The 22,080-nt window shown below is 46.6% G+C and overlaps 1 protein-coding gene across 1 annotated transcript in view; it reads left to right on the top strand.

Annotated features, from left to right (window-relative positions):
• The window catches only part of VPS39 (VPS39 subunit of HOPS complex), a 341,156-nt gene that overhangs the window by 155,066 nt on the left and 164,010 nt on the right, over positions 1-22,080 (top strand). Inside the window, exons 10-11 of the mRNA XM_085627090.1 lie at positions 18,659-18,779; positions 20,064-20,193. Of these exons, the coding sequence (XP_085483216.1) occupies positions 18,659-18,779; positions 20,064-20,193 (251 nt within the window). The remainder of the gene's footprint in view (positions 1-18,658; positions 18,780-20,063; positions 20,194-22,080) is intronic.

The raw sequence follows: 22,080 nt of genomic DNA, 5'->3' as shown, positions 1-22,080 counted from the left end.
TTTAATACTTTAGATCAAGTCATAATTTGTAATCCTATCCTTGAATGCTGTATGGGACTGTGAAGATGCTGCTGTTTAATCCCCTCACGTATTTTATTATTGACATTTTGTATGTTGTGATTTTTATATTTCTGTCTATTATCATGTAATTGCTCGAATAAACTTGACTGATTTGTTTCACAATGATTGTCAGATAGATCATTTGACAAAAACCTATAACCGTAATAAGCGAAAGAAAAGTGAACACATGTTCCGGGATAAGATAAGCAGCAATTAGTAAAAAGACAAACTGCCAAATAATTTGACCTCTTTCCTTGAACAGACAGCCAAATGTGTCAAGATAAAAACAAGATTTAAAGATGTCTTTATTGATCATTCTTTTTCTGAATGAACAGAATGTCTGTTACTTTCCAGTCAAGTTCACTCACCAAAATGGAGGAGTAGGTCCTATAAATAGCGTGAGCTGATAAAATCTGACTCATAATAGCGAGTGGGCTAGTAGAATTTTTGAGGCCTGAGTAGGTCCCCTTGGCTCTGAAGCAAACACTTTCAAAAGTTTACAAACTTTTTCTTGGTACCCAAGCAACCACAGAGCACACTTCTAAGCCAAAGAACCCTGTGGGGTTGGCGGGGAGACCTAGATACTCTCAGGTTGCCAGGCAGAGGCAACCAGCAAAGTTCAGTCTAAGTTCCAGTTGTCACTGTTCAGCTGGAATTTGTTGGAGAAAGGTCTCTGGCAGCTTGTGTCCCTGCACCCACACAGGAGGTCAGCCAGCTCACCATTGGAGTCTACTTCTTTGTCGTAGAGACAATGGGGAGAAGATCCAGTCAAAGTTCCTCACAAGTCACTGACAAAAGCTGCAGTCCTCTTCTGTTCTTCCTCAGCTCCAGAAAAGATTCTGAGGAAAACTTTGTGAGGGTCCAGCTTTGTAGGGTGAGTGGGGATGACTCCTTGGCACTCCTTAACAAATGGGGTGAAAGATCCTGAGCTCACCCATACTGACCTTTTCAGCAGTTCCTGTTTGCCCTACTGCAAACAGTCCTACAGTGCCCCTCACCCACAAAATCCAAGATGTGGAAACCCTTCTCTCCTTGTGCAGAGTCTGTGTGCCTACCCAGAGATATGACCAAATTAATGAGAAGTCTTTTCCTGTTTGGAAATTCAAAGCCAAATCTGCGGTAGTTTTCCTCCCACTGTATTTGGTGCGAGCCTGACTAGGGTGTAGAGAAAGCTGGGGCTTTACAGGTGTTACTTAATGCTTACTTGTGACAGGGAAGCAAATTAAGTTCTTGGGCCCACCCAAACTGAACTTCCTGTTGGGTGAGGAAATCTCCTCTCCACTCCCACGCCATTATCACAACCATGGGAGCAGTTTTAAAACCTAATTCAGGCTAAGCACCGGCTACCTGGTTGCTGGAGGGCAAATGCAAATTAGCCTCCCAGCAGCTTCAGTCAGAATAAAGGTACCGTTCTAAAAGTTACTTTCCAATATACTTAATAAAAATCCAACTTTACCATTATATTGGATTTTTATTACATATAAAATGCAATATTTGACTAGCACAGATCGAATTTAGAGATTAAAGTGTATAATCCACACTTTGACTTTTCCTATTTGCTAGCTACATCCTGGCAATCAGCAGTGTCGTTTTGGGCCTAGTCACTGGGGGAACTTGCCATCTCTAATATCGCACCTTTTCCAATCTCAATGTTATGCACCCTATCTGGTGAGCAGCAAGGTTCGCTTGGGGGTGACTTATTTAATGTGTAAAATCTGGTTTTGCAGTAGGGTCCATGCTGCTGCTGCTGCTGTCAGGCCACATAGGATAGGCATGAAGTCATGTTTACCGTGCCACTCTAGTGGATGACACAATAGGTGCTACAGTCCACAAGAGGCATCAGGTTTTAAGCCAGTTTTGGCATGTTTTATACGTCGGATCACTCATGCTGAGACTTGACCAGTAGTGCCCCAGTGTTAGAGTTTAAGATTACTAAAAGAGGAGTCCTAAAGAAAAAAACAAAAACTAGGGGTGAGCATCTAAAAAAGGTTCACATTGCAGCATGTGATTGTAATTGTATTACTAATAGAAAGGGCCATTTGATCAGATACCTTAAGCCATTGGTCTGTTGGAGTGACATTCATGTTTTAGGTGAGCCCACACAAGCAGCATTGCTTTGTTTGAAGTATCAGTTATATTTTGAATCACCCCACAGAGTAGCCATTTGGTGGTTGAAATGTCAGATATTGACAAGGATGGCATTTTGCCTATTTACTGTGTCAAATGTCATTCGGAAGAGGTAGGCCAGAGAGTGAAAGGAGTTTATCTCACTACAGCCATATTGGGCATGGCCAGCTAATCTTGTCCACTTATCCAAGCCTTTGTGTTCTCAGCACCTCTCCTAGTAGTTGGTGATCAATGTAATTCTACACATGACTGTCATAGTGGCTGGGGAAAAGCACACCAGGAAGAGAGCGACCAGCACACGCGCTAGAGAGCAATAAGCAGCGCGGGGCAGGTATTTTGTATGAGGTAGAAGCACATAAGGGAGAGAACTGGAGAACGTATGCACCCTCATGAAGTGTTTAACCAAAATGAAAAAGTAGTTTCTTAAAAGTGACCAGGGAAAGGAAACAAGCAAGCCAATCTAAAGGATGGTAAGGAGGATATGCTCCTCGGTTCAGACAAACACTAGAAGACCAAGGCAAGCTATTGAATATGAAGCAATCAAGAGTGACGACAAAGCCGGCCAGTGGTAAGCAAAAGCCAAATGTACGTTTTTGCTAAGCCCCCAAAAGCGCAGACATCTTGCGATCTTCTCTGTAGGGGAGACAAAGAAGTATGGTATGAGAGTTACACACTCCGCACCAGCCCTTCCAAAATTGCAGTGGGTGACCTGAAGAAAAAGCTTTCCAGACGAGGTCTTGTTTTTCGCTCTCTCCGTGCTGGCATTGTTTCAGAGCTGTAATTTATTCTGACCTGGCAGACGCGTTTCAGCAATTATGCCTTCCCCAATGCCGGTTTGTTAAGTGCCACTTGCCACATATTTAAACATTTCCTGCCACATTCCCATTGGGCAATGAAACGTGGCAAGAGAGAACGGACTGCTCATTTTCCATCCGTTGTCACAAGGTACATTGTTTCATTATTCTAGTAATTGTGCCTGTCAGCTTGGATCAGTGACAGCCCAACACCTGCTTGGTGTGGAATGCACCCAAGACCTGGGGATCCGGTGAAGTGGAACTCTGTCACCGAGACCATGGCTTGTGCGTGCTTGGCTTTTTGTCTCCAGTCAGGTGGAACTCATTGGAGACTGGAATCAGGCTGGGAGCACGATGCACCCTCCTGTACCTTCGACTAAAGGTCTTATGGGAAAATGCATGGGGAAAACGCATTTTGGGACCCCCCCTTTTTTCTCGGCCCCCACTTGACGAATCGCCCCGAGATTTTCAGGGTAGGAGCTGAGCGGAGCGCCCCATTAGTTTTGAAAATTTCGCGAGGATTCGTCAACCGGCGCCAAAGTTATTCAAAATAGAATTTTCAGATTTCCTATGGAAACACGGTCCTAACTATAACTATCTACTGGCGACCGCCAGTAGATTATATATATATATATATATATATATATATATATCATGTGACCAAGGCCTGTGACGGGCTGAAACGCGTAATGGCGGCGATGGTGTTTCTTATATTTAAATAAATTATTGGATTCTTCACCGCATTTTGGGTCTGCTTCCGTTCTTTGAGAACATTCCTGCAATTTTGAAACTGAGTATGGAGATATAGATATAGATATATATATATATATATATATATATATATATATATATATATATATATATCACACGCTGCAGACTTCTTCAAAGAAGGACTCGCACTCAGGGAAAACCAAGATTTATTCACCACGGTAACGCGTTTCGACAGACAAGCTGTCTTGCTCACGCTGTCGAAACGCGTTACCGTGGTGAATAAATCTTGGTTTTCCCTGAGTGCGAGTCCTTCTTTGAAGAAGTCTGCAGCGTGTGATAATTATACCGGGAGACCTGCCCGGTTTGACTCGCCACCTGTCTACGGGCCACAGACTTTGGAAACTTGGTCGTTTGGAAAGATATATATATATATATATATATATATATATATATATATATATAAATAAAATTTTATTTTTTCATTTGTAACCGTTTGGATAGTAAATAATTTTAATTTGCACTTCATAAAAAAATAAATGTCCAGCAACACATTTCATGTCTTGTGTATTGTAACAAACTTTTTACCAAAAATCCACCAAAATAACACCTTTTGAACACCATGCTAAACCGGTTATTCAGTAATGGCTAATCAATACAAAGCTAAAAGAGTGGCAGAAATATATATATATATATATATATATATATATATTTTTTTTTTTTTAATTTCTTTTTATTTGCATTTTTATCAACGAAACAACCACAATGAACTGCAGTGTACGTAGGATACGTTCTTGGCGACACATTTCCCCAACCTCTCAAATCTATCCATAGGTCCGAACGGTATCTACCCGTCAGCGCCCGGCAATAGTCATACAAGTACTTCATCTTAGCCCCCACCTCCACCTCAATCATCTCCCTCACCACCTGCATCGATCACAGCACCCCATGTTCCACTTGGCGTCCAGCTCCTCCCAGCCATATGCAGTAGGGAGCATTGTGCTACAGTGTTTGAAGCGTTGTTTGAGCTAACCACTGTGTGAATGGTTCCCATATATCCCTCGGTCGTGAGCGTGCCGGCATAAGCTCCCAATATAAGGTGAGTTGTGTCTGGCAATACACCGCACTTTTGATCCATTCTCTAATGGTGGGTGATGTGGTAGCCCCCCAGTGCATCGCGACTTGTCTTTTGGCAAGCAGAATGAGCATGGCTGGCAATCTACGGTGTTTAGGCTTCACCATGTGCAAGATCCCCAATAGTGCAGTCTGCGGAGTGCGTGGAATCTGTAATCCAGTGATTGTGCATACCAGTTCCATTACCTTGGCCCAAAAGGAGGCCAGCATGGGACATTCCCATGCCATATGCAAGAAAGTGGCTCCGCGTGCATTACATCTCCAGCAGTTGTCCGTGTCTCTCAAGCCAATACGATGGAGCCTGCTAGGAGTGCGATATGTCATGTGTATGTATTTGAAATGTATCAACCGGAGCCGATAGTTAGGGGACAGGGCCTCAAGCATTTTACAGCAAATGTATCAGTGATCATCAGTGATTTCAGTACCCAGTTCAGTGATCCACATACTACGCGCCGCTGGGATCGTTATTGGATGGTCACTTTGCATGCGCCCATATAGTCGGGAAATTAGTTTGCGCCCCGATTCCACCTTCAGTACATTCTCTAGGGCCAGTAAGCTCGGCGGCGGCGCCGGAAATGTAGGAAATTGTTTTTGACATGTATGTCGAAGCTGATAGTAAAGCAGGGTATCGAGCATCGTCGGGGCCTCTGTCGCGCACATTTGTTCCATCGTGATGAATATGTCAGGGAAAATGTCCCCGGCCATGTGAAGGCCGCGCAATGCCGTGCGTTCTCCGGTTTTCATGTGTTGCAGCGGGGGCCACATGGGGTTCCCGCGCAGAGGCACCGATTCAGCGTATAGGAGGACCAGCTTGGCCCGGCGGCGCAGCCCGTCCCAGGCCCATTTAAGGGCATGCACTGTGTCAATTTCGTTGCACCTCCTCTTGTGCGGCGCATATAGGGCAGTGTTGAGCGGTAACGGGGCCACCCTATCCGCCTCCACCGCCACATGCGGCTGAAACGGCGTGGGATGCGTCCAATAGTGCAGGAATTGCGCCTGTGCGCAATAAGCATACAGCGCAAAATCCGGCGCCGCCATACCACCCTGTCTCTGTGGTAGAGTAAGGGTCTCCCAGGACACCCTCGGTTGCTTTCCCCCCCACGCCAGTTCGATCATCAGCGTGCGTATCTTGCTCAGAAAATGCGTAGTCGGGGGGAGTGGGACATTAACAAATAAATATAGCAGTTTGGGCAGGATGACCATTTTGGCCACAGCTATCCTACCTGCCAGTGACAGGGGCAAGTGCTTCCAGCGGCCGACCCGTTCCTCTATCCACTGCAGTGCCCGCCCATAGTTCTCTGTCCATAATGTTTGCATGTCCGTGCTGATCCATACCCCCAAGTAGCGCACCGGACCGGTTGCCCATTCCAGTGGGCAATCTGGAGCGAAGCGTGGCGTACCAGTTGTCAAGGGCAGAATGATCGATTTCTCCCAATTTATGGTCACTCCCGACAGCAGGCCATACTTTATCAATTCCCACGTCATGGGGGACAGATTATCCTGCGGGTCAATGACATAGAGTGTAATATCATCTGCGTACATCGAGACGGTCAGCGCCCGGGATGAGAACCCGATGCCCCTGTCCGCATGGTGCTGTCTAATCCGGGCCGCCAAAGGCTCGGTGGCAATCGCGAATAATAAGGGAGATAGTGGGCACCCTTGTCGCGTGCCTCTGCCAATGGCAAAAGGTTCAGAGACAAGCCCATTAACCCGCATGCGGGCAGTGATGGCGGTGTAGAGCAGTCTAATGTATCTGATGAAGGCTTCACTTATCCCCATTCGCTGTAGCAAAGGGAATAGGAACCCCCACTCCAGGGAATCGAACGCTTTTGTGGCGTCCAGGAGCACCACCGCGGCCCGGACGTGAGGGGCCAAGTAGTGTAGTACCCCAAAGAGGGTTCGCAAATTGTGGGCCGTGGAGCGGCCAGGAACAAAGCCCGACTGATCCGGCCTGATCATGAGCGGCAACACCGGCTGTAGCCGCAGAGCTTTGTAGAACTGCGCCGGCAGGCCGTCCGGCCCCGGCGCTTTACCGGCTGCCAGGGACCCGATTGCTTCCCTGACGTCGTCTACTGTGAAGGGGCGGTCGAAGTATCCTTTTTGGTGCGCGTTGAACCAAATCAGCTGAATCGTGTCCAGGTACTTGGAGAGCTCCTCCGCTGTGGGCACTCCCCGGGAACGGTACAGGTCCTTGTAAAAGGACCGGAAGGTCTCCAAGATCTCCGGAGGTGTGCACGCGTAATCTCCCCCCGATGTTTCGATTGAGGGGATGTAAGAGGAAGCTCTCTGTGATCGCAGCACATGGGCTAGCGTTTTGCCCGAGCGATCCCCCTCTCCATAACGGCGCGCCGCCACATGTTTATGTAAAAATTTGAGTTCCCTGTCCGGCTCCGTTTGGTACTCCGTTAGGGTGGTGCGCGTGTCTGCCAGCACCGCCACCGAGGGGTCAGCGCAGTACTGTGTCTCTAGTGCGTGTAGGCGGTCCTCCAGCCTCCCAAGCGTTTTTCGAATGTCCTTCAGCACTCTGGCTTGCCCCGCTATGCAGTGGCCTCTGATAACCACCTTGAACGCCTCCCATAGGGTGCCCACAGACGCCACGGAATTCGTGTTTAGGTCGAAATAGTCAAGTATGTGTTGGTGTATCTCCTCTCGAAATACCTGATCCAGCAGGGCCTGCGCCGGCAATTTCCACGTGAATGGTGTGATATAGGGTTTGGGGACCTGGAGCACCAGTTCAACCGGGGAGTGGTCAGATAGTGTGCGCGCTCTGTGGTGGACCTCGGATGTCCAAGCATGTATATGCGGGGTCAGGAGCCAAAAATCTAGTCTGGACCATGCTTGTCTGTGTGGAGTGAAGCAGGTGCCCTCCCTCCCCTCGGGGTGCAGCACCCGCCACGAGTCTAGCAGGTTGCATTCCTCCATTAGGCCTTGGAGAAAATCCGCCGTATGTGGGTGATGTGTGCGCGCGGCCCCCTTCAGATCGTGCTCCAGTGAAAGCACCGCATTGAAATCTCCTCCCCATATGTACTCTCCCTCGCCCAGTGATTGTGCTTTAAGCCACACGGTCCTGAAAAAACTTGGGTCATCCGAGTTAGGGCCATAAGTGTTGATGAGTATTATCTGCTTGTGAAATAGTTTCCCCAGCAATATTAGATACCGCCCCTCCGGATCAGCGCACACTTTAAATGTTTGCCAGGGCAGGCCCCTACGAATCAATATGGCCACCCCCCGTGAGTAGTTGGAGTATCCGGAAGTGTGCACCTCACCCCATCGGACATGGCGTAGTCTGTCCCCATTTTTCTGCAGTAGGTGGGTCTCCTGCAAGAGACATACATCTATGTGGTGCCTGGTTAAGTGCGCGTGGGTCAATCGGATCTTGCGATGGTCATTAAGACCACGAATGTTCCATGTCAGGCAGCGCAGCGCAGTCAGTGACATATGTGGTGATGGGTCGTATGCAGCGATGTATCGATCCGAGGTGTAAGGGGTGGGGCACAGGGCAAGGGACCTTGCGTGTACCGTCTCGTACTCGACAGCTGATTGTGCGTGGCTGGGGACAGTACCGTGTCGTCATGTAGTTGAGCATGAACATGCTGCAGTTCACTAACGAAAACCAAAACAAACCACACCCCCCCTCCTCCCACTCCAACCCCCCAATCAGGTTGAGATACATTCCCCCTCCCAGAACTAACCCAAAAACAGTCCTTCTGTAACATTAGCATGGGAATCATCCCTTCGAGGGCGTGGGGTTACCGGCTCACTACCCCATCTAAAGTCGATAGGGTGGCCGAACTTTTCCCACCTCACATAGTCATGCGCAGACCAAACATAGCAAGCTGTTTCTGCAGCATCTCCCAGTGCAACTGTGGAGCATCTCCTCGGGTCAAGGCTGTCCCTGCCCCGCGCTTCCCTGTACTCGTCGGATGCTACCCCCATCCCCCGCCCATCTCAATGAACAGGATATGGTCAACAAGGAGAGCAGTATAGGCTTATAAGCAAAGGCCCAGGGCTTCTCATAGTGGTTCAGGAGTTCAAAGTACCCAGAAACGTTCGGCGGTTCATTCAACATCACTGAGCTGGTCCGCCGGGGGGGCCACACGACCATCCCGCAGCTCCCCGTGCGACCGTTCTGCTTTTTTTGCAAACTTCAACGCCTCCTTCGCCTCCGTGAAAATCAGTGGCTTCCCTTTGTGGTGGACTTTCAACTTTGCAGGGTATAGCATGGCGTATCTGGTCCCCACTTTTTAGGTCGAGGACTACCGGTCTGCCGAAAGGCAGAACCGGAAGTCGGAGATTTTATGACTTGGAGAAGAGGGGCTTGAAACCGCCCCTCTTCTCCCCTGTTCTCCATTGGCTGGCCTCGTAAATGCTGGCCAGCCACTGGAGAAGAGGTCAGTCACTCCGATTAGGCCCCGTCCTTTTCGGATCGGGGGGCGTGTTTTTAGCGAGAAGTCTCAAGGAGGAGACAACAGCAAAACACGCCCCCGAATCCGAAAAGGACGCTGCGTTTCTCCGAGGCATTTCTGCCTCGGAGAAAGGCGGTGGTGTCTTCCGGTGCCCTTGTTCCTCTTTACTTGTTTTTCCACTGGCCTGTTTTGAATCCTCAGTTTTGTTTTATGTAAATGAATGCCACGTTACAGATTGCTAATTGTTTTAATATCTCCTTCGAGCCACAATCTATATTTTTGCATGTGTGCTTTCCCACATGAAAGATACTTACTTTGTTTGGCATTTACGTGATACTTTGTGTCAGCGAAAGAAGCAGCTGAGTTTCCTGACTACGCGTTTAAATAGAAGTTGTCACAACACATTCCCTTCCCCTTGAAAGCCAACTTTCAATTTTTTGGAAACTGGGCTAATATCATCGAGTTTGTCCCGGCTGAAGCTACAGAGAATCCCCAAATACCCTCAGATCCCTTCATGAAATGGGCTCGATCGAGTGCGTCATTTTGCTTGTAGGAGTTTTTCGAGGTTTGTTTTGCACCAGCTGGCGTTGTTGTTGGTAAATAGGGAGCGCAGTGTGTTCTGGGAGGAGAGTGGCGAGCCTGTCAGCAGCCTGTCGTATCTTCACAACGGGTCAGTGTGCACCCTGGGGTGGTGGGGTGCCTGCTGAGCGCAGGGGGCTGGGCGTCCTAGGCTCGCAGTAAGAGGCGCTGTCTCTGATAGCGAGGCAGCCAAACAGGCTGCAGGGACGGAATCCGCAGAGGTACCTTCATAAGAAAGCGTTCCTGCTGCTGCTGCGATCTGGTTACTGTTCGGAATCCCTTCATTAGCATATCTGATTAAAACACCCAGTGCCCCATTTCTGCTCCCAGCGTGAGGCAAGGCAGAGGGATGAGTCCCGGGGTCCCCTTATCATTCCCACTCAGGCTTATCCCCAAACCACCCACAGGTGAAATTGTGATGCAAAGTACCTGGCTAAACACAGGCTGGGCTCTCCCGCCCCCTCTGTAAACACCACACTGTTTGCCCTATTATTGGATAAAACCTCCCAGAGGAGGATGCGCCGCTCTGAGATACAATGTTTATTTGGTTGTGGTTTTAAAACACGTAATCCCGCAGTAATTGCTTTTCTGAATCAAGAGGTAAATGGGTTTGCACTAAGAAACCTGCCCCGGGACAAGCAAATCTTTAAATTATTACTTTGGCTTCATTAAAATAATGGCCCGTATCCTCACAGATGAAGAGTCTTTTCCAGGCTACTCATCGCCGGGTTGACTTCTTGGATTAGGGCTGTTAATTGATTCCGCACCTGTGAGTTTCTTTCTTCTGGGCTCATTTTACATGGAGGTCTCACTGAATCCCGCGCTTTAACTGAATTCAATGGATTCTTTAATTTGAAAAATGCATAAACGGCACTATCCAGCCATTTCATTCATTCAAAATCGGGATTTATTGCGATTATTTTTTGTGTCCCAAAAAATTGAACATCATAAAAATATCAGTGAATTCTTGAGTTAAAGGGACTGATGTAGGACATAAATGTAGTCATTGATTTAAATGACGTGTGTTACTCGCACAGTGTGTTCTTTATCCCTTTCCAAATATGTATGTTGTAATATTAACACATCTTTCTTATGTAAATATGCACACAAATACACACACATATAGACATATATTTATCATATGTGGTAGTGATGAGTTTAGAATGTTACCACTTACCACTGCGAAGATGCGTTGTTTTGTTAAAATCCATTTTGTTAATATTTCCCTGCAAGCTAAAAACAAGCATTTACAATGCAATGGTCTCGGCATTGGTAAAGTTAGAGCTATTGGCATTGCTCATGACATTATTTTTGTTTGTTTTTGTTTTTAAAACATTTAAAGAAACTGCATTGTCATGAGCACTGCCAATAGCTCTAACTTTAACAATGCCGAGACCGTTGCATTGTAAATGCTTGTTGGAAGATCTTTTTTGCCGGAATGAACTTGCGCCGTGCGGCCTGCACAGCTTGCGTAAAGTCAGGGTATAGGGAAATAGCCATGTTTTGAAAAGTGAGTTCGCCTTTTTCTCGGGATAGCCGCAGTATGGTGTCGCGGTCTCGGTAATTCAGAACTCGGGCAAGGATCGGTCGCGGTGGCGCCCCCGGCACAGGGCGTGGGCCCAGCGTTCGGTGCGCGCGCTCGACCAGGAACATTGTCGACAGCTCTGCCCCAAACAGTTCGCGGAACATACCCTCAACAAACTGTTCCATATTACCAATGTTTGTGGATTCCGCAATTCCAATAATACGGACGTTATTTCTGCGGGACCGAGCTTCCAAATCCTTGTTACGCCCACGTATCACCTCCAGGACCTTGTCCATACGGAGCAGTCTTTCCTGGGTGTCGCTGTGGCTCTCCTCGCATTCCGCAATCCGCGTCTCCGCTGCCGTTAATCTCTCCTCATGCTGGTCGACTGTGTGCGATATGCCCTCCATTCGCTGTGCCATGGAGTCTAATTTGCTGTCAATCTCCCTTAGGCAGCCCTTGAGCTCGCGAAACATACTTTTTATATCATCCTCTTGCGTGGGTTCCATCTGTGTCTCCGGTACCACCGTTTGCGATGCCGGTTCCACTTCAACATTCCGGGTAGTTCTCCTTTCGAAATTTAGCCTCGGCTGTTGGGCATCTGGCTTCCCCATTGTTCTGCAGGGGAAGTCTCTCCCGGAGGGGTCTGGGGAGCCCCAGCGACTCACCCCGGGCAGTCCCCGCAGGTTCTGCAGCTTCGCCTCCACAAGGCAGCCCCCGTCGCTGTTGCAGCAGCCGTCAACCTGCCAGGCCCAGCAGGCCAACCAGCGTAGCCCAGCTGCTAGTGCGTGTTGGCTCCACCGCCAAAAAATCGTGCACCTGTTCCGCCGTTAATGCAGGCAGCCGCCCCGGGTAAGTCCGAGTTTTGTTCTCTTCCCCCACCAGGCCCCCGTCCCTTCAATCCCAGCAACCAGCAGCGCACCTCTTCCAGGGAGGGTACGGCGGAGGGTGGCAGCCGAGTATTACCTCTCCACACCGGCCAGTTAGTCTCCGCCACCGCGGGTGCCACCGTCCTGTCTCCACGCTTCGGCGGGAGCGCCGGCAAAGACCACCGTCACGGGCGCAGCCTCGTCGCCCAGGTCCCTCCAGTGCGCCCCCGCAGGTTCTCCCCGTTTAGCGCCAACCACAGGGGAAAGTCCGCTCACCGCTGTACTGGTGTCTCGCAGCCGCGATCAGGCTGCCCAGGATGTCTCCGCTGCACCCCCAGAGGTCTCCACTGCGGCTGCAAACCACATGCCAGGCCGCAGGCCCGCGACCGGGGACTCACGTAGCGGCAAAGGCCGTCGGGCCCGATGTGGGCGGGCCGCCGACGCAGCGCAGGGCCGGATCTCAGGAAGTACGCAGCCGATTTTAGCCGCGATTGCTTTCACCGGGTCTTCGGATTGCCAGCTCCTCCCGCCGCCACTTTAGCTGCCCAGACTAGGAGGTGTGTACGGATGGGCCGTCGGATTCTTCATTCGGCCGGCAGAGCCCCGTTACACGGCGGCCATCTTGCGGCTCGGCTCGGCCACGCCCCAATGACATCAAGTTGAGTGGCAGAAATATTAACAGCCGCAGACACCGAAGACTCCCATTCAGAAAGCCGTGATGATGAGCAGCTGTTGGAGACTAGTGCCCTGTAGACTGTGGCCCGGAGTATGTGCCAGCGGGGCCAAATCTATCAACTGTAGTGATGAAGATGCACCAAATGAGCAAGAATACATTCACAGTATGTCCCAAGTCAGCCAGTCTGTGTATACACTTTCCTCAAATGTGCCCTGAAACCCACACACGTTTCAGGTTGCAGGCGTTTTTTCAGGTCAGCCAGGCTCCCCAGGACAGACAGCCGGAGTCCTAAAACTGACAGCCATGTTCATATTGCATTGTCACTATGTGGCATACCGTTAGTAGGCTACCAGTGGGCTGCTCCAAACATTTATAATTGTACTGCCTTTCACTGTAGCTGCTGGAGAACTACTCAAAGTACACCATTTCGCACCTGTCGGAAAGTGCCCCTTTTTGACATGGTCTTCCCCACTTTGTGCCTGGCAGTTGATGCAATTTTGACTAAAGTTCACTGGGTTCCTGCTAACCAGGTCCCCAGTGCCAGTGCTCTTTCCATAAAACAAGGCGTACCTTCAGTTGTACCTCAATCTGCAAGACCTTTAGCACCTCTGTTAGTGCCTAGTAAATTGTACACATATTACCTAGGGCATGGGTGCTAAAGAGGGTGCCTTAGGGCTGCAGCATGTATTGTGCCACCCTAAAGGACCCACCATCAAACTCATGCAGACTGCCATTGCACGCTGCGTGCAATGGTGCAAACAAGTGTGAAAACACGACATGGCACACAACCTTTGTGCCAGGCCCACAGACACTGCATGCAATATATGTAAGTCACCCCTACAGCAGTCCTTATAACCCTAGGGCAGGGTGCATTATATTACATGTGAGCACATATCTGCATGAGCAGATATGCCCCTGTGCTGCCTAGTTCAATTAGTAGATAGTACAAGTGAAAAGGGAAGTCATCTTAAGTATATGTACTAAGCACTGGTCATTACGAGTTCCCCATCTACATGATGGCTTCACTGAAACCTATGGTGTTTGGTATCAAACACCATGTTTTATTACATCCCTACTGATGCCAGTAGTGGATTTATTAAAACCTGCACCCAGAGCGCACCTTAGAGGTGCCCCAGAAAACTTACCAGCCTCTCAGTGTGCTGGCTGATCAATATCATCCAGCCTGCCACAGACATGTTTCTGACTCCCTGCAGGTGAGAGCCCACGATCTCGGAGGCCAGAAAGAAAGCCTGCTCCAGAGGAAGGTGTTCACACCTTCTCCAGCAGTATTACCAGTGATTTAGCATATACCCCCTGCATGGAAAAATGCAAATGTTCTTCCTCTACTACAAAATCGCAGACCTGGAAATACTGTCAAATTTAAATCCAGTACCCTGCTTCCATGGGTCTCTAAGATCATAGAAAAAGCAGTAAACACCCAGCTAATTATATTTTTGGAAACCTCCCATCTCCTTCACCCTTCACAGTCCGGTTTTAGAACCAGTCACAGCACAGAATCGGCACTGATGGAGATCACAGACTCTATTAAATTCACAGTAGATGCTGGACATAATACCGCACTGATCCTGCTGGGCCTCTCGGCGGCATACAACACAATCTTACATGAGATCCTGCTCTGCTACCTTGTCTCCATTGGGGTGTAAGGCAAGGTCCTGGCCTGGCTAGGATCCTTCTTAAAACACAGGAAACAAATGGTCTGGTTAAACCTTTGCACTTAGAAATAAAAGCAATTAAATATGGAGTCACTCAGGGCTCAGTCTTGAGCCCTACTCTTTTTAATATATATATGATCCCGCTGGCCTACCTCATCGAATCCTTTAGCATTCAGGTGGTCTCCTATGTGGATGATACCCAACCGCTGCTAAAATATAACCGTAATGACTGTGAGGCTAAAATAAACTTCGCTACCTGTTGACAGTGGTGATGAGTTGCCTCAAATCCAACACATTACAAGGCAACCCAGACAAGACGGAGCCACTGAAATGGCCAGAAACTTAAAGGGTCATAGTTGACACTAGCCTATCCCTCAAATCCCAGATCACGGTTGTGGTCAAAAGTACGTGCTGGATTTTATGGATTCTGAGGAACTTCATCAAACTTCTACCCTGTGATGCTCAAAAGATAGTGGTCCAAGCACTGATTGTATCCAGACTGAACTATGCAAATGTTCTGTACATACAACTCCCATATTACCTGACACATAGACTACAAAAATCCAGAATATGGCCATTCGATTACTTTTTAATCTCCCAAAACACACATTGATTACTCATTATCGTAAACAGTTACACTACTGGTAAATTTGAGGGTAATCTTTAAAGCTTTAACAGTTGCACATTCAGCCTTTTACAAAACGGGCCCCACCTACCTGCTAGGAAGACTGACCAGCTACTGCCCGCAAGATCATTGCGCTCGCAGACAGCTCGTCTTCCATCCCCTGCACAAAAAAGAAAAAATGGGGCGGTTCAGCCTACTCAATGCTGGTGGCTAAACACTGGAATGAACTTCCTTTCCCCCTCAGATGTATGCCCGACCTAAAACTGTTCCGTAAGCAAATGAAAACCCACCTGTTTATAGATTGGCCCTCACCCCTACATCAGCCACGCGCCTAACGCTGGGACACTCAAGTAGTAGCTGTGCACTATACAAACCTATTCATTCATTCTTTATTCATTCGAGAGAGCGACACGGAGTACAATACAACATAATCATGTTCCTCTTTCCTGATTTCACTGTAGCATGCAAAAAGCTCACAGAGAATTCCTGCCAGTAAAACAAACGCTACAGGTCATCATTCAATACAACTTACATTACCCAGCTAAGCTACCCATCATCTTGGATGGCAAGCCACGCTTTTTCCTGAATCCCAATCAATTCATCTGTCGGAAGTTCAGCCGTCACACACCACCCACGGACAGCCTTCAGTATAACGCTGCTGATCTGATGAACGAAAATGACTAGTAGCCAGGCTACATACTTCTGAGCACCAGAGAATGACTACAATGCAAGAACAGGGAGTAACCATTTGGTTTAAGTGATGATTGCAGTCACACCTGAGGACAATATTGAGCGACCTATTTCACCAGATACATTTATCGCCTTGCGTCCTTCAATACCCGCCTACCAATTCCACCAGAGGATCGGTTGTTAGCTAGGCTCAGCGTCTCCCATGCAAATTTGGAAACCCCCACAATGTTTGTTTGTAATTTGTAGAGTGCATGGCTGCCCGAAGGCTTCCCAGCGCTAGGAAGGTTCTGTTATTACAGCAATGAGCCTACGAGTACTTAGCAGGGAAACAGCCAGGTCTTTAAGTTTTTCCTGAAGGAGGTTTGTAACGCAGCAATGGCAGAATTGTGAATGTTTGGTTAGTAACTGCAGAGAGTGTCCTTTAAATCGACCTGGTTGGTGCTCCCTCGCATCCCCACAGTTATGCTTTCAAATGTTTTTTCTGTGGAAGTGTTGGATGGCAGCGGGCAGTGATGATCCCTCTGTCACACTGGGGAAGCGGGAGTGGGAGGGAGATGGCAATCAACAGGGAGAAAAGAGAGGTTTTGTTGTCCTTGACAAAATCATCAATCGTATATATACATAGCTGCCCAACACGGAGACGCATACTTCACATATGGGATCCCGCCACCTACATGCATGCGCTACTACTCCCAAACATGCCGCCGTGAGGACAATTAGATTTTTGTCTGGAAACATTTACGACCTTAACGACTCCAGGAAAATTAGACAAGTGCTGTTTTCAAGTAAAGACATAATATAGATGTGTGCCTCATACAAGAGACACACCTGAATGACACGGACTCATACTAAACTCCTGGCCAGATGGATTGACACCGGTTTGTAGGGGTGTACTCATCGTACACATTTGGAGGGAGGGGGTGTTTATATGGATTCTGTTTAGGAGCTTTTCTCCAGTTCACCCGCTTTATTCCATAATAGATCTGGGAAGGTGATACATTATACTGCACTTGCTCCTACATAAAAAGCCAACTACAGTGGATAACCAGGGACCCAGTAAGTGAAAATTAGCATAAATCTGTCTAGAATGACATGTGAACCGTGCAGCATTGCATATGTTAACCGTTAATCCTAGAGGTGCGGGAGGTATCTAAGTAAGAATTCAGAATCTGTGAGGATCAATGGGGGATAAGAGTACCACTCACTACCTGTGTGCTCATCCCACCTCTGGGGTAGACAGTGAAATAAATTGGTACTCTCTCCCCACCCTGACTACATAAGATTGTCCCATAGCATAACCCCTGTGCCAAAGTGACCAGTTTGACCTTTTCAAGAAATGAAATGGATCCCCTGAAGATCATGCATAGAGACATGGACAGCACATGCCTCTAGCCAGTGTCCTTTTTATGTCAATGAAACAATGCTGGACATTAAAATAGCTTTTTAAATTTAGCAACATATTCATCAAGTGCAGAAACCAGGGCTCCAACCCATTTTCATATGTCTGGTATGCGGACACTGAACCAGGGAAAAGAAGAATGCCAGCATTTTATTTGCAGTAGCTGTCCACATTCTGCTCCCAGCCAGCCACTCTAGATGAGTGAGGTCTGGCACCCAGCGATAGAAACCTTACACTGTGTAGATATTAATATTGTATGAGTTTCTTATGTTTCCCTACAGCCCAGAGGTAATACCTGTGACCAAGAAAGGTAGCTTAAATGAAAATTTCACTTGATTCCTAACTTCCAAAATGCACTGCTGTCAGTTCATCATGTGTGGACAACTCAAATCCATTAAAACCTCTGAAATGTCTGATACTGCCTTGCTCCAGAGACCCAGAGGAACAAGGTTGGGGGTCAAGCCTTGCCAGAGATGTGTTCCAATGCGAGGGAGACTGTAGGGAATTCTCATGTTTTGGAAAAATGTTACAGATCTGACAATATAATGTTAATCATGGTCTACGGGACAGCCAGCTAGAGTAGAGGAGGTCGATCTTGCACCACTAGATTCCTTTGGTGATATAGTATTAGGAAATAGGGTTAGTTATTTCTTTGGCTGAAGCTATGACCAAACAGTTTTGGTATGCTATAAACAAACAATGCATTGTTTATATTAACCCTTTTAAGAAGTCATTACCCTATATGGCATGTAGGCATGGTTTGTTTCTGTAGACTGAAATATGATTTGATATCTGAATTTGGAGACCCAACATTGCCTATTCGGTTTCTCCATATCTTTGCATTCCAGTTTCCTACTAACGTTTCTGTTCCAGGTAGGGGGAAAGTTTCTGATTCGGGCAGGAATGAGTTTCCAGCCAGATCAGGATTTGCAACTCATACAGGATCACTCATCTCCAACAGGTATTTCACTAGCTAAAATCTGGCAAGTGCTCTGGATCGGAAACAGAATGAAAACGGGAAATAATGGCAGGACTTTCACGTTTCTAAGAGCACTCCTGAGAAGCCGCTTGAAAGATAGCAGTTTTCCTGCACCTCAATTACTTATAACCCATAGAAGTCCTTTTGGGAGCAAGTATACTGATACAGTATTCCAGAGTCACTTGAAATGAAGTCCTTAATCTTGGCCTTTACCCATGGTTTGGACCTCAGGTTTTTTTGGGGTCATTTTTTGTTAGAAGAGTAACTAACATAAGACATGCGTGTAAGCTTCATCTTTAGTTATTGTAGTTGGATTCTATCCATGAGCACAAAGGCTTCTGTAATGCCTGAAATGTCATGCTGGGTATTGTTGAACAGAACAATTAACTGCAACCAATATTTTCTGATTTTCAGCACAAACATTGTGTACGTGGCCAGCAACCATTTTGTGTGGCGGCTAGTTCCTGTTTCTATAGCAACACAGATTCAGCAGCTTCTTCAGGACAAGCAGTTTGAACTTGCTCTCCAGCTTGCAGTACGTATGCCTAAGCATAGCACATAACCTGAAAGTGATACTGGCTTATGTGTTTCAGTATAAATTGTTTCATGCAAAAATGTAACAAGTTCTGATGAGACTAGTTTGTACTCACTATCTGTGAATGTTTACTGATACCTAACATGGTTTATACATGTCAGTGAGCATTATGTCCGTCTGTCTGTGCACTGTTTCTATATAAAAATTGTGTCCCCCACATCTAGAAAATGATTGGACAGTAAACCTCCTTATCTGTTAATTTGTAAACTTTCCTTTGCATCAGTCGGTCTTCAGAATTTCTAGTCTCCTGATTGGTGAGGGTTGGGACTTTTGTCACGTTTTGTGTGGAAGTGGACCCCCCCCCCCCTTTTCTTTTGTTCTCGGACTGCAAAGAAACTCTGAGAATATTTTAGTAATAGTAATGTGTGCCCTTGCCAATCCTATTATGTAGTTTGGTGGATTGAGACATTCCCACATTTTCCTGTCGCCCTAATTAAGTATATCAAGCAACCCAGCGTTGACAATTTCTACAGTCCAACAATACACAGTTGAAGAGGTCTACCAGACTGTGCTACTGCCAGAGTATGCCCTGGAGCATGGCAGTGCTCAACGGTGGTTTGTAACCGACTAAGCCAAAGAAAGCCATTCCTGCTCAAACTCAGCTGGCTTAGAGGTGAGGCTGGTCGCTGGCCCCTGTGATGTGCTGCCGCAGAACTAGTCGTGCTAGACTAACCCATAGCAGAAGCAGCACAACAGACCTAGCTCACAGGTCTAACTACAGTGGACTATTCAAGCCATACTGCCAGCTTGGTGGAGGACCTAAAAGGCAGGAAGGTGAGAATACTGTATGGTCAGCCTACTTGCTGAACATACAGTACTCTCACCTGCCTGGATTGGGGCCCCCTAACTACTTATGGATACTAATGACCTGGGTCAAGCAGTTTCAGGTGAAGTATCCCCCTCTGTGACTTCTTCACCAGCCAGTTGAAGGCCACTTCTCCATACTTGCGGGTAGTTCGCTTTCCAGCCAGGGCTTGGCTGGGTCCGTGACTGGAGCAGGAAAATACAATGACCTTTTGTGAAAGTAATGGGAAACGTGAACTGGTTTGGAATCTTGGTCCACTATCTCTCTATCATTCAGCCTCTCGTGTGAAGTGTGAGTGTAAAACTGTTGTATTTTCAAAGAATCAATAATTAATTTCTGATTTAAAAAAACTGCAATTCTTTCCAATGACAGTCGGACAATGCTTGTTCTGAGGTACCTATGTATTTTTCTGTTTGTAGAGAATGAAAGATGACTCCGACAGCGAAAAGCATCATCAGATCAACCACATTCAGAATCTTTATGCCTTTAACCTGTTCTGCCAAAAGCGTTTTGATGATTCTATGCAAGTGTTTGCCATGCTTGGAACAGGTGAGACTGTTTTGTTATTTAGTTTTGTAAAGTGTCTGACTGCTTTTACAAATAAAGAGAGGAAAATTGTTGTGGCCGCTTTTGTGTAGTATATATACATAGCAGGAATATGAAACTATAGCAAAGCAGCACACAGTTTTGCTGTTGGAAGCTTTTTACTTGTTGGATGCATGGATTTTAGCCCAACCTCTGCTGGTGATTGACTTGTGTAAATATGTGAAGGTTTTACAGTTCCGGTCTAGTTCACAGACGCTGTAATTTGTCTGCATATGCATTAGTCATCCCTCATCGCAAATACACCCACCAAGTGCACAGATCTCAATATTAATCTAGCTAACTAATACTATGGGTATATCCATGTTCGCACAGGTCATCACCAGGTAAGGCAAGTAAAGTTTTTTTTAAAATTTTTTATTGTGTAGTTAATTAAAACCACAACAATATACACACATACGTAAAATAAACAAGCTTGACGCCACAGATAATTAAAAGGGATACTTAATGACGGTTCTATTGTTTTTGATTATACTGCGGTGTAATTCAGGGAATACTTAAGTGTCCAAGAATTCCTGCATAGTGGCATGATATACTTTGTTTTCTAATGGGTACCGTGTACAAATGAGCCAGGTAAGGTTGAATCAATCAGTACTGCGTCTAGTCTAGAAACCCATGTGCAAAACTGAGCTTCATAATAGCTTAAACTACTTAGTGCTAACAAAAGTACTTGGCGCTAACAAAAGTACTTAGCGCAGGCAGCCATCTTATTAAATGACACTTAAAAAACTGCATGAAGATTAGGTTTCTTGTGCTAAATGAGCCTAAAATGCTCATCCTTCATTTTTGCAACAGTTAGTTATTCTTCTAATGTATGCTTTCTTCGTTGTGTGGTACTTAAAGTCCTGTGTAAGTTTCTTATTTTTATTTTTTGTAAAGTTCTGCCTTGTAAAGTTGAGGTTTTCTAGTCTTTGTAAAAAGTCAATGTTCCTGCTTAGCTAGAATTCTCAGAGGAAGTTCGTGGTGTTTTAAGTATTTTACTAGTTTGCAGTTCATTTGTGGGTCTGCTGGGTCTAGGCCTTGTATATTTGCTGCTCTGCATGTCCTTGTTACTCTTGCCATAAAAGCTTCCCTCAGTAAGGTGAGACGTGCTGTGTGTAGATCGGGGCATACACATATAAGGTGAATAAAATACTCTTTTACTGCCACAAAGTCTGCATGCTATAAGTCCTTTGTGCTTCCAAGTCAGTTGGTCAGCAGTTGACAGTAACTGGCCAAAGTGGATTGCCATCAGTTGTTTTTTAGTTGTGCTGGGAATGTTGGGCCCGAGTACGGAGCTGATTGAACGATTTTCTAGCTATTAATCACCATATCTGTGTGATCTAAGGCTAAAGCTGGTTTTATCTAACAGCAGGCAGTGAAATGTTTCAGCTTTATCTGTTTGAAGGTTCGGAATGGTAAATTCTTGTTTCATAGCTCCACTGTGTTGGTTGCTGTTAGGGCTTCTTAAAGGTATTGACAGTATGTAGATTTATCTTTTTCAACTTCAGTCCATAGCGCATTATTGAGTTTAGTGTGTACCGAGTTTAGTTTTCTTTTGTACCAGCATTTTATTGTGGATTACATTCTCCCAACTGTTTCATTATTAGCCCAAATTTTAAGTTTACCTGAGCTGGTTGAAATACCAGTTTATAGGTTGCGACCTGCAACTTGTTAAGCAGAGCTTAGTCTTTTCCATGTACACAATACTGGCGTATGATATCGTTATTATCATTTTGTCTACTATTACTGACAGCAGTGGTTTATACGATGGACCCTCCAGTTTTGGGCCAGTGTACTTAAAGCAAAGGCTAATGCTCTGTTTCTTTGTGTAATATCGTTTTTCTGTTCTTA

Source organism: Triturus cristatus, chromosome 9, assembly GCF_964204655.1.
Source record: "Triturus cristatus chromosome 9, aTriCri1.1, whole genome shotgun sequence".
In the NCBI taxonomy this organism is placed as follows: domain Eukaryota; kingdom Metazoa; phylum Chordata; class Amphibia; order Caudata; family Salamandridae; genus Triturus; species Triturus cristatus.
Note: the sequence above shows the minus strand (reverse complement) of the source record. Positions and strands in the feature narration are given on the sequence as shown.